General features: G+C 34.7%; 1 protein-coding gene across 1 annotated transcript in view; it reads right to left on the bottom strand.

The window, feature by feature from the left end:
• LOC134531120 (post-GPI attachment to proteins factor 2-like) overlaps positions 1 to 14,627 on the bottom strand; it is a 71,903-nt gene extending 57,276 nt beyond the window's left edge. The window contains exon 1 of the mRNA XM_063366691.1: positions 14,075 to 14,627. Within this exon, the coding sequence (XP_063222761.1) occupies positions 14,075 to 14,254 (180 nt within the window). The 5' untranslated portion in view covers positions 14,255 to 14,627. The remainder of the gene's footprint in view (positions 1 to 14,074) is intronic.
• Positions 14,628 to 15,069: the final 442 nt, after the last annotated feature.

Here is a 15,069-nt window from a genome sequence, read left to right as displayed (position 1 = left end):
AGGTATGTTAAAAGACAAAATTAGAACAAAATCATAGACTTGTACACCACCCACTACTCAATCACGGCATCAGGAAAGTTGCTTCCTAAAGTTTTCATCTATATCTTGGAGACACTGAATAAATTTGGTTAACTGTTTCAAAGACTGTAAATAGACTGACGGAAGATTTCAACCATGTGGTTGTAACTGGTCCAAAATCTGGCAAACTCATGAAAGAACTATACAGACAGAATTTGGAAACAATTCTAGTCACATATTAAAAAAGATAAATTTATGCTCATCATTAATTCGTGGAGCGGGCAAACAGATTGCACGACGAGATTTTTCACAATGATGGTGGCAAAGCAACTTGCACCCTCAAATTCATTCCATCAAATGTATGCATCTATGTCAGCCATGAGATGTGTATTTTGGCTGTCAGGTTAAATTTTTTATAAAAATAACTGGAAATCGCATAGTGTGAAGATGTCATCAAAATGCTTTCAGTAGTTATTCACCAATTGAGCACTCCAAAGTTTAATAAAATGTTGAAATCACCTTCCCAAATGTTAACAAAATGTACTTCTCCCTATGTAAAAGAAATAAAAAATTTCATGCAACAATGTTGTGCATGCGCATGTAACGAACAGAATATATGTTTTATGTGATTTTGTGATAAATATCACCTGCAAGTGTGCACCAAAACAGTAAAAAACAACAGCGACACTGAGGTGTAAACATAGTCACACTTTGGTGTGTGTTTGAAAAATAAATTATTTTTTGCATTTAATAACACCATTTTATCTATTTCATCTTACCTTCACCCATGCAGTTGAATGTTTGTAGTAAAAAAAATAATAATAGTAAGATATTCAAAGTGGTATTGAACCCGAGTCGCCAGCATGGTAGCCAGATGCTCTAACTGCTTGGCCATGTTCCTCTAACATTTCCGAATACAACGTTACAGGTAAACACAAGGGTGGAACTAAAAAATACTGAATTGTTTAAAAAAAAAATTTATTTCTTACCTTTTTAACCAAATTACTTTAGTCACCTTCAAAGTACTCCCCATTAGATATGATGCACTTGTAAAGTCTTTTTCCTCACTGTTTGAAGCACCTCTGGAACTCTTCATTTTTGACATCCTCCAGTGCCCTTTGCGAAGCTGTTTTTACCACCCCCACATCATCAAAACACTCCACTTTTAGATTTCTCTTCATTCTCTGGAACAGGAAAAGTTGCACAGAGCTAGGTCTCAAGAATACAGAGGGTGGGGAACTATAGACCACCCCTGAGAGACCAAATAGCGGTTCACTCGTAAGGTCGTGTGTGCGAGGGCATTGTCGTGATGAAGGAACCAGCCACCTGATCGCTAAAGTTCTGGGTGTTTCCTCCGCACATCCTCTCGCAAACGTCTTAAAACTTCCAAATAAAAGTGCTGGTTAACAGTCCCTGGGCAGGAGAAAAAAATTCCCCGTGCACAATTCCACAAACATTAAAAAAGACAATGATCATCGTCTTAAGATTCGACTTCACTTGGCTTGCTTTTTTTTTTGTCTGGAGGAGTTGGGAGTCTTCCACTGGCTAGATGCTTGCTTGGCTTCTGGGTCATACACGTAACACCAACTCTCATCACCTATGACTGGTCAAAAAGTTTGGATCACTTTCAATAAGTCCTGGATCAAATTCAATTAAATGTTTTTTTTTGATCCTGTTTAAGAAGGCGAGGAACAAATTTTCAAGCAACACGTCTCATTTGCAAATCCTCAGTCAAAATCCGCTGGCATGAGCTCCAACTCACTCCTGTCTCATCTGAAATGTAATAGATAGTAAAATAATGATCCTCGTTAATTTTTTGGTAGATTTTTTTCAACTTTTCATTTTTTCGAGATGTTGAAGGGCACTCTGAATGAGACTGGTCTTCAACACTCATCTCACCATTTTTAAAGCACCCAAACCACTCGAAAACTTGTGTGCGGCTCATAGCACTCTCCTTAAAAGCTTGTTGAAGCATTTGGTATGCTTCTGTTGATGATTTTTCAAGCAGGAAACAAAATTTCAAACACACTTTTTGTTATTTTAAATCTGCAATAATGACTTTGCAAGTAGATCAAGAGAACAGTAAGACAAAAATAATACTACAATCAAACAACCTACAAACTGATGCCATCTAGACAGCTGTTTAGTGAAGGTATCTACTAACCCCATCTAGCGGGAGAACTCTCTACTACATCTACGAATGGCAGCGCGCTCTCAGTCCGGTTTTTTTGGCTCCCCCCTCGTACATTGTGGCTCATTTTCGATTGGCTATTTCTCGAGAATAATAAAGAGTTGGGTTTTCTTCTTAACAGGGTAGATTTCTTTTGGGAAGTACTTTAAACTGACAAAGGGACATCATCAAAATCGGTGATCCGAAGTTCGCGCTCTCTCCTTGCAAGGTCATTTGCACACACTCTTGCAAAACTGTCGCCGGCACTGAAATCCTAGGAAGTTATTCGTAACTTATGGAACGGTAGCACGCGTGGTCAAAGTCGACAAAATTCTCGAGCAGACAGCCAGTGTGCTGTTGGAGGTGATCGTGAAATGCTGGCGCTGGGCCGGTTTACGGGCCTCTGGAATCTATTTTATCCTATATGTGCCTGCACACACAATCCCCGGACACTGTCGCTGCAGTGGTTACCCCTCACACCCAGCCATTACTGAATTTTCTTGCACTTTTTTAGTTTAAATGCAATCTTCTTACTCCAAATAGCATTCTATTACTACACAAGAATAAACACAACGAATTTCAATAGGCACAGATTTTTAATTTTTGATCACTATTTATATATTTTTTTCTTGACACTTCTCACATTAATTATTTATTTTTCTAATTTTTTTTTCACAAATAAATATAGAACAGTAAACCTAGCCGCCACAACTAGCCACCGGAGAACACTTGTGTTTGTTTGTGGTAGTAACCATGAGTGTTACTGTCTATGGTAGTCACGTGTCGGGAGCTGTAATAGTGCTGGAGATATGGTTGTTGAAAGTGGTCGACCTCTGACATTTTTATTCATTTAAACTAAAGTCTTCTACAAAATGTTCATAATCACCTATAATTTTCAGGATATCTCCAGTTTGGTGTGTGTGGGCTTGCAAGTTGACTGTGGCCACCGAACAGCTTACACCAACCACCTGTCATTGAATGATCTCAAATGTACTAGAATGAACTAGACCAGAATGAACTGCACAGATGTGCCAAAAAGCAAACCCACCGAAGCAGGTGTCCTCAGCTAGTATTGAATATGTAATTACCAATAACACTACCTCTTTTCTCCATTTGAATGGAAATGCTAATCTCAATCCTAAATATGTATGCACATAATAAATTTGTTACTGGAAAGGTAAATGTGATATTTTTTTTAAATTCTCTGTGTTATAAATGTGTATTACTTATTAACATGAATACCATTGAAGATATTAGAACTTACGCAGTAGTTATATTAAAAATTACTAAACATCTAACGGATGGACCCAATCATTACCATAAGTTATATGAGAATGCTGCATCGTAAAGGAACTAACTTTACCCGAATAATCCTTACAGCTACACAGCATTTACAATTACGAAATTTATACGTTGTAAAACTCATTGTGTAAATTTTTCAGTAAATAATAAATAAAAGTTGTGTTATAAGTTACCTATATTTAAAGTCATAAAGATGCTTAAAAATAACACACTACATGACCAAGTGCATAGAATTTTACAACCTGCAATAACGAGTACAATAACTAGTAATTTTATAAATGCAAAAACCCAATTATAGATACGCGGATGTTAGTTGATGCTTAACAGCAAAACAACTATACCAAGTTATGTGAGATTTTGTGTACAGGAATTCCAGGAACTGTTTTCTGAGAGATGAATATTAATACTACTAATGTACTCTTCACAACTGAATGCTGCCTTATAATCCAGTTATGCCAACATCCATGAACACCCATCAGTAATCATATTTATTCAAACAATAAAATATGATAAAGATCACACCAATTACTAGACTATAGAAAATATTTAACACTTATACAGTAATGAACTGATCAGTCCAGTAAATAGTTTTAAAAAAATACCTAAAAAAATTTAATAAAAACCAATATAAGTGTCAGGATTAATATTAATGTTAAGTATTTTTGTTCTACCTTATTATTAGTATTGTTGATGTAAACATTGAATGTTTGGATTCTTAAATATCCTTGGGGATAAATTTATTTCTATAACACTCTTAATAAGATGAACTGAGTTTAACCAAACTGGATTATACAAAAATATTTGTGCCAGATACGTCATCAACAGTCAAGCATAAGTATGGGCGAGATTTATCATAAAAAATGCTAATACATTGTTTCTGACATGCCATTTAAATAAAAAACAATCATAAATATCATAATTAAATAATAATCAGTAAATCCATGACTGGACATCTTAATCTGTAAAAATTATGGAAAATCTGTAATACTTGACAAGATGTTTAAAAATCTTAAATATATTCTGAAATAATTATAAATAAAGTGTTTTCCCATCACTATGAAATGTTTCAAACAAAATTAAGAAAATTCTATTTTTATGTCTGTCCTGGCATTTATTGAAAGCATGGAATTGTGTCGTATACAGTTTGGAATTAAGTGTTAGTATGTAGAATTCATTAAAACTCTTCATTTTTAGTAAATAATTTATAAAACGATAAAAATTAGATTCTCCCAAAACCCTACAAAATTCAGTTTTCAATGATTTTGGAAAACAGTTTTTATTTATGAGTGATATAGGTACTAAAAATGAAGAGTTTTAAGACAAAGGCTAAACATACTAACAGTTAATCTAAAACTGTATATTACACAATTTCATGCTTTTGATACACACCAACACCGACATAAAAATGTGCGTTCAGGTTATATGATAAAAACTTTTTTAAACAATTAAACAGAGTTATATTATGAATTTATTTAAAATCATTAGCAAAAAACACAAAATCATAGTGACAAAATAATTTAGGGTACTACCACCTTAAGAGAGCGGGTACCGCTGAGATTGTATACAGATTTTTTTTGCAAGTGGGAAAAGTGGCTGCATTGCCGTCGGCTGGTAGGTTTTCTCAGGTTCACTCAATGGCAACTTCTTACAGCATACAAATATATTGTTACGATTTACCGCGGGTTCGTAAAGGATAGCCCAAATAATAGATTTTATTTCACACACACAGTTTTATTTATTACCACTACTTGTCACTTACAAATAATCTACTAAATTGGCAGATAATTAATTACATGTAAAAAAGGTCAATTCCCCAGTCACTCGTTTCACACACCTCGCTGGACCGCACTTCCGGCGCAACTCTCGCCGCAGCACCCCTCGTGGGTCTCCGCCGCGGGACTCCGTCGCCACACTCCGCCGCCGCCGTCACACCCTTCGCCGAGATCCCACACGACGACTCACTCGCAACTTCGCCCGGGACTCCGCCGCGCCCGCGACTCTATCGCCCGGAACCTCTCGACTCCACTGAACTCACTCACTCCCTGCCCTGGAACCTTCGTCCAGGAACTTCGCCACTCTGCCGCACCCGCGGCACTATCGCCCGGAAACTCCGCCGCGGGAGAACTCCCCACTGAACTGCTAACTCACTAACTCAGACTCAGACTCAACCTCCTTATATAGCCCTTGGGTTCCCGTCCAGCGGGCATGTCTCCGAGATATCTCGCGACCTTCGCCGTCGAAATGCCCAGAAACGCGTCGTGAGTCCTCGAAGGACGCGGTGGCTGCTCTAAGAACGCCGATAAAGGCGTCTGAGTCCTTTTATTCCGCAGTGCGGCCTCTTTTAAGTAACCCGATCTGAGGCAGGTGCGCGCTGCGACGGTCAGGATGTAGCGAGATAGTATGACACGAGATACCAAGGAGAGGATGCAGGTGGAAGGGGGCGCAGACAGGCCGAACGAGCGCGGCGACGCCAGCACTGCAGCCAAGCGCGATCGTAACAATATTGTTTGTCACCAAATTTGCAATTTTATTAGATTCCCAACTAAAAAAATATTACAGTCCTGAATTTTTTTGAAAAATGTAAACCAACCAACAAAACTAATTTTTAAAGCATCTACAACTAACAATATATTATTTTCATGTGAAGTGTTGTAATATTAAAGCCATTTTTTTTCCTGTGTATTTTTATATTTTGGATGCTTTTCCTGTTTACACTGTAGGTATTATCCATTTTCAAATTTCATATTTGGATTTTAAATCACTATCATGCATGTCTTGTGATGAAGAATAAGATGCAATGGCTACCACATTCTTGGTTAAATTTTCTTATTTCTTGGAGTTCATTTAATAATTTTACCATGTATTGTCTTTATTTTGAGTTCTTTTATGCATAATTTTGTGAACTTTATATTTTACTTTTGTATAGTGTTTTGATTTTTAACTATGATTATTTGATTTTTAACTATGATTATTTGATTTTGAACTATGATTATTTGATTTGAGTTGTCAATTCAAAATTATTAACAGTTAAAATCTTGGAAGAAAAAATAGGAAAATAGATATAATACAAGCAATATAGAAAGTGATCAGGAAGAGTGGTAAGTTAATTCTATTTGTAGGCTACTTCATTGTTGAATAATGTTGTATGATGGGCATATGATAGTGGGAGTGCTTTGGAAGCTATGGATTGGCTACAAGACATGCGTTTCTTAAAAGTACACGCAGCAAATTCTATATCTTGCTAAATAAATATGTCATCTGAGGTTTTCCACTATTGCCAATGTCTGCATCATCTCCTGCTTAAAGGACTTGTAACTAGCTAAAAAATATAAGATTTTCCATGTGTCTTTTATGTCATTTTTATGTTATTTTCATTGCTGTCAGTTGTGTGACTTTTCCAGGAAGACTAGGTGTTTTCCAGTATCACTAAGTTTTATCCAGGAAGGCTCAATCTTAAAACATTGAAGTGAACATAACTAAAGTGAAAATTTTCATTGGGTGAGGTAAGCCACATTTAGGTAAAGTAGTTGTTAAAATACTTAAATATATGGTCAAGTTTTCTTCAAAATGTAGGGAATGATAAAATAACTCAAACAAACTGAGTAAAAATCAAACTGCTTACAGGTAGGCCTAAAACATTTTCTTGAAATATTAGAACACCTCTAATTTAAAAACTTAAATTTAAGAAATTTTACAATAATATTGATATTAAAAATGTATATTAGGAATTGCCAAGAAGAGAAGTGCATTCCAAATAAAAGTACTAAGGTAGGTGTGGGTGTGTGTATGTGCATGTGTGTGTGCATATGTACGTGCACATGTGTGTGTGTGTCTATAGTTTAATTTATAGTGGATGGTCATTTATTTTCATAAATATGATGTTAAGTTGAGCGGGAAACATCTGCTAAATTTAGTAGTGTTAGGTTGTCTATCTGCAGAGATGTTAGTTTTCCGAAAAAGTATTTTTGGAAAAACATTCCTGTAATTTATCAGAAAATGTTCTGCAAAAATTGAAACCTCCCAACTAGTACTTTCACATAAACATTCAAATATTTTTCATCATCTTTACATAAACACAGAAATAAAATACACATTGTGTCTTTTTGATATGAACAAAAAAAATTTTTTTTAAACAGTACCTACCAATCTACAGAAAATAAGTTAACACATGTCAACTTGGACCATGTCTAATTATTTAAATATATGTAGGTACATAATATAAAAAAGAACAATTATTTAAAAAAAAGAAAAATTTTTCGTAAAAATATGCGGTTATATTTATCCAGAAAATTTTCAGAACTGAAAGATTGCCTCAGAAATTTTCCCACTCACATCTCTATGTATACGTCATTTGAAATGTGGACATTGTTGTGACTGATTAAAAGCGTTGCAAAGGTGAATTATTTAATGTTTGTTCATACTTTGTAGTATTAGTAATTGTTTGATTTCTTTAATATTGTTTCCGAGGTAACTTTTTGCACCTGTTTGTGATTTTGTCAATTGGGTTAGGTGAGCTATATTAATAAAACATGTTTAGTACATAATGAATATATAATATGTAATTAATGAAGCTGACCTAACTTAACCATCTCTTAAAAATATTTTACCATATTTAAATGTAGTTAACTTAATTTAACCAACCATTTATACAATTATAAGTATTTTAAATGGAACTTATCTAACTGTTTATACAATTTTACAGACTTCATATTTTAATGTAGCTTACATAACCAACTGAACTGTTTAGTCTGTAATTTACTAGCAAACTACTGGAAATATTGCAACAGAATAATTGGAAAAATTTTAGAAGTAAAAAAAAATTAATGTATGCTCCTCTTCTTGACAATTTTCTTTAATTTTTTTTTTGCATAATAAGTATAAAATTGATTCTTAACAGGTAGACTTACACCAATTTATAGAGTTCTAGCATGTGAAATATTTATACTGGAATGAAAAATTGTTACCCAATTATAGTTGCACCGAATGATGGTTAAATTACTTTTGAAACAAGTTCATTTGTTCACAAATACTTGTAAACATATTTTATTAACTTCAAAAGTACACATTATCTACACTTAGACTAAACCAATAAATAATCCACTTTAATTATGGCGGGTTTAACAGGACATGCGGCAGGTTGCATTATTCTACTCAGATTCATGCAGTGGTGGATGCAAGAGGGGATAGAGGATATATCCCCCCCTCCACCCTGAAGTTATAATGCATATCTTCAAAATCAAATATAATTTGGTAATTGTACAATTTCAAAACACAGACACTGCATACTTTACATTAAACTACAATTGGTTACATTACACATAAGTTAACTACCAAATAACATGCAGTGTTTCCAGGGGCAATATTTACATGTTAATAATTAGGTAATTATTGGACGTCCCGGCTTTTCAGAACAGAAAAAAAATATCAGATAACATGGTTTTCACACATTACACACGTAGCCTACCTAAATTTAATCCCACGTGATGGTTTCATAATTCCTACTAGTTTGTGTAAAATCGTATACCTTACATTACAATACCCGCAATAAATACTAATACATGTTTACCATGTACTAGAGACGTTCCTGAATTAAAACTGCAAGGAAGGTTTCTTAATATCTACTGGTTTGTGAAAAAATAACAGTTTGCAGCTTACATTACAATACCTACCTATGTATTCACGCAATCGCTGACATTAACTGTTTATTCGTGCTCATTTTTTAAAAGATTTTTTGGAGAACTTTAGTCAATGTAGGTGTTTTTGTAATAATGAAATTTGTTTAAACGACTGTATTGCAGTTATAAGGAATTTTTAATGCTTGTATTTCATGTTTGTTGTATTATTGAATAAGTATGCAATTGTATTTCGAAATGTTTGTTTTGTTACATTGCATTTAAAGTACATACTATTTTGAGTAACGTTGTAACGAACGAATCTAAGAGTGCACTGAAGTAGCCGACACATTGAATTTTGTATTATTTTAAGGAAATTCTTTGATTACAGCCGTTGTATATTTTGTGTTTTTTATGGCTGGTGTTTCATGTATCAAAGTTTATCCCTGGATCCTGAAGGCTTGATCCTGATGGCATGATCCTTTAGGCTTGATCCTGTGGTACATGATGCTTGCTGTTTTAATTCAGTACATTAGAAGATCCTGCACATAAAAGAAATTGGAAAATAAGAAAGAATTATGATTGTAGGTTGAAAAAAAAAACCTTTTCATTCGACTTATGATCATAATTCATTATTATATACTATATGACAATTGTTTTATGTACAGGATCTTTCAACGTACTGAATTAAAACAGCAAGCATCACGTACCACAGGAACAAGCGAACAGGATTATACCAACAGGATCTTTCGACGTACTGAATTAAAACAGCATCATGTACCACATGATCAAGCCTTTAGGATCCAGGCATAAACTTCAATATATGAAACGGAAGCATTAGCATATTTTTAATTTTCCTAAGTTGGCTACAGTTGTACTAAACAAAGAGATACACAATTGCAGGTAAACAATGAATGGCAGTGGCACTTTGAAAACACAGGTACACTAGAACCTCGATAATCCGAGCTGGATGGGACCGGCGCCAACTCGGATTATCAGAACCTCGGATTATTGGAAATACGAATAAAAACACGCAAAATCAATTTCTAATACATATGTCGATGTTTTAATAAAAATAAAATACAAACATATTGAAAGGCAGATTAGAAATATATACATAATTATTATTTTTTAAAATAATATATTATTGTTTTTGTTTTTTTAATGCTCCTCGCTTCTCAGCTGCTCGTGTGCTCTACTTCTTAAAAAACATTACGTCATTTGGCGTGACGTCATCTTGCTGCTCCACGTATTCGAGTGCCTTTTCTAAACGTAGAAACCCATCTGCATGGCTAATTTTTTTGTTGGTTTCTTCTTCCCCTTGTTCGTCTTTTTCGGTGTCCTCATCCCGGTTGTTGACCATTTCAATAATTTTCTCATCTGTCAATTCTTCAATTTCATCACTGTCTAACCACTTCTTAACCTCTTCAGCACTGGATTCCATTTCGCAGCCAGGGATTGCCACCATTAAATTCAATAGAGTCATATTATCACAGTCATCTTCAACTGTTTCTTCTTCTTCACTTTGTGAAACTCTCGGTTTTATAAGTTTTGACCAGGATTTCTGTATAGTTTCCTGTTTAATTTCTGACCACGCATCAACTAACCAATAGATAACGTCTTTTATATTAACTGTTTTTAGCATATCTACTAATGAAATTTCTTCTTCTTGCAAAATATATGTCAGAAGCATGCGTCTGTACTTTTTCTTTATTGTCGCAATGACGCCTTGGTCCATAGGTTGAATGAGGCTAGTCACATTTGGGGGCAGGAAAACAGTTTTAATTTCATCACTTGAAAGCTCTTCTACGTTTGGATGGGATGGAGCGTTGTCAATAACCAACAGTGCTTTTCTCGGTAATTGTCGTTCTTTTAAAAAAGTTTCTACTGAAGGAACAAATTCCTCGAAGAACCAATTTTTAAAAATGGTCGTATTCATCCACGAGTTCTTTTGATTTTTGTATGCGACGGGTAGTGCGTTCATATTTACATTTTTAAAAGCTCTAGGTTTTTTTGATTTTCCTATCACCAAGGGAAGAAGCTTATGTGTCCCAGAGGCATTGGAACATGGCATAACAGTGATTCGTTCCTTGCTATTTTTATGCCCAGGAGCGGAAATCTCGTCTTTGGATGCTAGACTCTTGTCAGGTAGCATTTTAAAATTTAACCCAGTCTCGTCACAGTTATATAATTGATCATGTGTGTAGCCCCCTTCTTCGATCATGCTTTGAAATTTTTGAACATAGTTTTCAGCACCAGCAGCATCAGCTGAAAGCTTTTCTCCTGTGATATGCAATTGCCGCACACCGTATCTTTTTTTCCATTTATCCAGCCATCCTTTACTGGCATTAAAATTGCTTTCACCTTCTTGTAATTTATTACGAAAATACTGCGCTTTTTCTTGTAATATAGGCCCAGAAAGAGGGACACCTTTTTGCCGCTGTGCTAAAAACCATGAAAACAAAGCTTCACTTGTTTTTTCATACTCACTTTTTTTCATACGAGATCTGGATGTTGTAGCCTGAGAAAGATTTTTTTGAGTTTGCCATAACTCCAATTTCTGTCTGTTGCGCCTCCAGTCACCCACAGTAACAGCACTCACTCCTAAATCACGCGCAATTGTTTTTAGCGGCTCACCTTTATCAACCCGCGTCAGCGCTTCTAATTTATCACTTAATGATATTTCAGTATGTTTTCTTTTACTCATACTGGTTCGTAATAGAACTGGGACGTAACTACATAGATGTGCTCACGGCGAAGAACTTATGGGAACTAAAAATTGCCCTCTGGAGGGAACGCGGGGAAGTGACGAGGGGGCGGAGGATCTAGGCCGACGGAGAAAAGGGGTTTCCCCCAATGTTCTAAAAATAGATGCTTGCGACTTCTGCAGGGGTGGGCGGCTACCTGCTATGTACAGTCACTTACCCAACTCACCCCATCAGGCCTTCCTCCTCAACGTAGCCCTGGCCGTCCCTACGTGTATGTGTGTTTGCAAAATTCATATTTTTTTCTTTCTCATAACCCCCGAAACTGACTCGGATTATTGGGAACTCGGATTATCGGAGCTCGGATTATCGAGACCCTAGTGTATTGTAAAATAATCTTTAGGCCCTAAACTGTTATTTTTCACAAACTAGAAGGAATTAAGTAACCATGTTTTAGGGTACATTTAGGGACGTCTCTAGTATTTGAAAAACATAGTTTCCATTTTAATTTACTTTTCGTTACCCGAAGCCACAATTTACAATGCTGGGACAGTAATGTAAGCTACCTATAAACTATTATTTTTCACAAACTAGTAAGAATTATGAAACCACCCCTTCAGGGTAAATTAAGGGACGTGTGTAGTGTGTGAAAACCATTTTTCCAATTTTTTTCTTTCCGTTCTAAAAAGCTACGACGATCGATGATCACCAAACATTAAAATACAGTTAGAAGTTCAATGTGTTTGTGATACGAAACTGTAAATTACAAAAATATGATACTAACTGGATACACAATACGGAAGTGTTACCATGAATTTCTGTATACACGACTAAGTTTTGAAAAGGTACCGTCAGTTGGGGTGAAGGTGACCAGATTTCATCTTCATAATGAATTTTTGCTAACAAATTTTAATATGTTTATTTATCTAACTATGTACGTGTATAGATCTATACTTGTTTTCTGAAATGCTGTCATTGAAAGAAAAAATTACTAATATTTTAATGATGTTTTTAATTTTTTTATGTAATTGGTCATGTTCACCCCCAGTGGGGTGAATGTGACCATTAAGTTTATTTTCATTGTAATTTTCACCTTGCTAGTATTAGGGTTAAGTTGACTACATTATATGTAAGAGAAACACCAAAAAAAAATATTTTGAGAAAAAAAATCTTATTTTGAATTTTTACTCTTTAATAAAAAATATATAAACAATTTAGAACAAAATAAAGTGTTATTTATTTAGACTGCCAATAATGAAAACTCAAGTGAACAGATTTATTTACCCACCTATCAATAGTTAATGTGACTTCACTTAAACTACTTGTGAGCAAAACTGGAAAATAATTGAATTGATATTTTACAAACATTATCATTTAGGCTATTCCAGAATATGACTGATGGTTATTTCCTAAAATAGAGGAACCTACAAGTTATGAAAACAGCCAATAACCAAAAAATATATTTTTATTAGTATAATAAAACATTTAACTGATATGTGAAGTAAACCTTACAATAATAGAAAAAATAGACCAAACAACGACAGGTAAGCTACTGGAAATAACAATTGAAACTATATGTTAGTAAACATTGAACTGCATTTCCATTCTAGTTCATTCTGCTATCACTTTTTCTTGGAACACATAATGGCCTCGTTTGTTTAGTTTATAAGGAGGCAGAACTGTTTTCTGAATTAGACACTTCTCAACATAAATTACTATACATTGGGGTGAACATGACCATGTGGTCATCTTCACCCCAAAATGCTAAATAAACTGCACAGTTTCAATAAAATTAGTTTACCTTAGAAATGTTTATTTATTTGGCAATTTTTATTATTTACTTACTCTTCTATCCTCTCAAATCAGCAAACATAGCAATTTTATTTGCAATTATTTTTTTATTATACCCGGCAGCAATAAAGTATTAGCAACATTATTAATCATAACAAATAGTTCTTGGTTTTTATTTGTTTCTAAATTTCTGTCTAAAATTGTAATTTCAGTCCCAAAATCACTTCTTTTAAGAGAAACTCTCCTAGATTTTAAAACATAACCACATTATTTTTTATCTTCATTGCCTGGATTGTGTCAGGCCAACAAAACAAATTTCATAAAAATGGTCAACTTCACCCCAACTGACGGTACCACAATAGAGCAGCAGTGTTTATAAGTATATATATAACCAAAACATACTACCAAACATTTACGTATAAAAAAAATTCTTATTTGTTAAACAAAAAAATATATATATATATATCAGAACTTACTTCACAATGAGTATACGTCGCTCTTTCAAAATTAAAAAGAATAGACCATAAAACACAAAAAATGAAACTAAGCAGCGGAAGCGAAACTGTTACCCAAGCTAATTTACCAAAGGGTAGCCGAACCGCAAAACCTTTATTTTTATGATATAACGGCAAATATTCAGTGCCAGTAGGCATCATTTAAATTGATTAAAGTTACAACAATCTTTATCAACACATTTTCACAGCCGGTTTTCATCACATTAAACATATATTTAAATAACTTTGGATCATATTAAATTATTATTAGTTTTTCTCCTACGTATTAAACAAATGCGTTCACCGTACAAGAAAAATGTGACATCAAATTGTTCATATAACGTTCAATAAATCGACGTTAAAAGCCTTAAAAAAAACAAAAGCAAATTCATAAATTAAACAATAAACAACGCAAATTCAACGCATCGTAGAGTCATAGGTGTAGAGCATAAAACCAAAACACAGCAATTTCAAGATAATATAGGAACAGAGTATATAAGTGAACCAGAGACGAAATAGAGGCGCGGTCTCTTTGATCTTGGCGAACTCGACAGCAGCCAGTCAAAAAGTTGGCCGCCATGTTTGTGGCGTGTGCGCTGCTCATAAACAAATGTTGAATGCTACGTTTTCCTGAAGTATGGATCATTATTCCGTAAAATTTCTACTCGACACATAATTATAAGCAATTTGCCATTAAGGTTTAATGCGTAGACCAAACGTAACAAATGCATTCAGTTACGATTGATGCATATATTGGCTAGTGGTGAAGTATTATGATACAGTGATTTTTTTTGTGTTAGAGTGTTGACGCCGTCCCCGCTACCTCTGAGTATTTAGACGTGATTTTGTTCAGTTCGTGATCTCAGGGAAGGTTCGGCCTTGTGGCTAGAGGTAGGGGTCAACGCAGTAGGGCCCCCCGAGCTGTTGAGGCCACTCGGGACGCCTGAATAATAACACAAAACCTCTTCAGATAGTTG

This window comes from Bacillus rossius, chromosome 3, assembly GCF_032445375.1.
Source record: "Bacillus rossius redtenbacheri isolate Brsri chromosome 3, Brsri_v3, whole genome shotgun sequence".
NCBI lineage: Eukaryota > Metazoa > Arthropoda > Insecta > Phasmatodea > Bacillidae > Bacillus > Bacillus rossius.
This window is presented reverse-complemented; position numbering and strand designations above follow the sequence as displayed.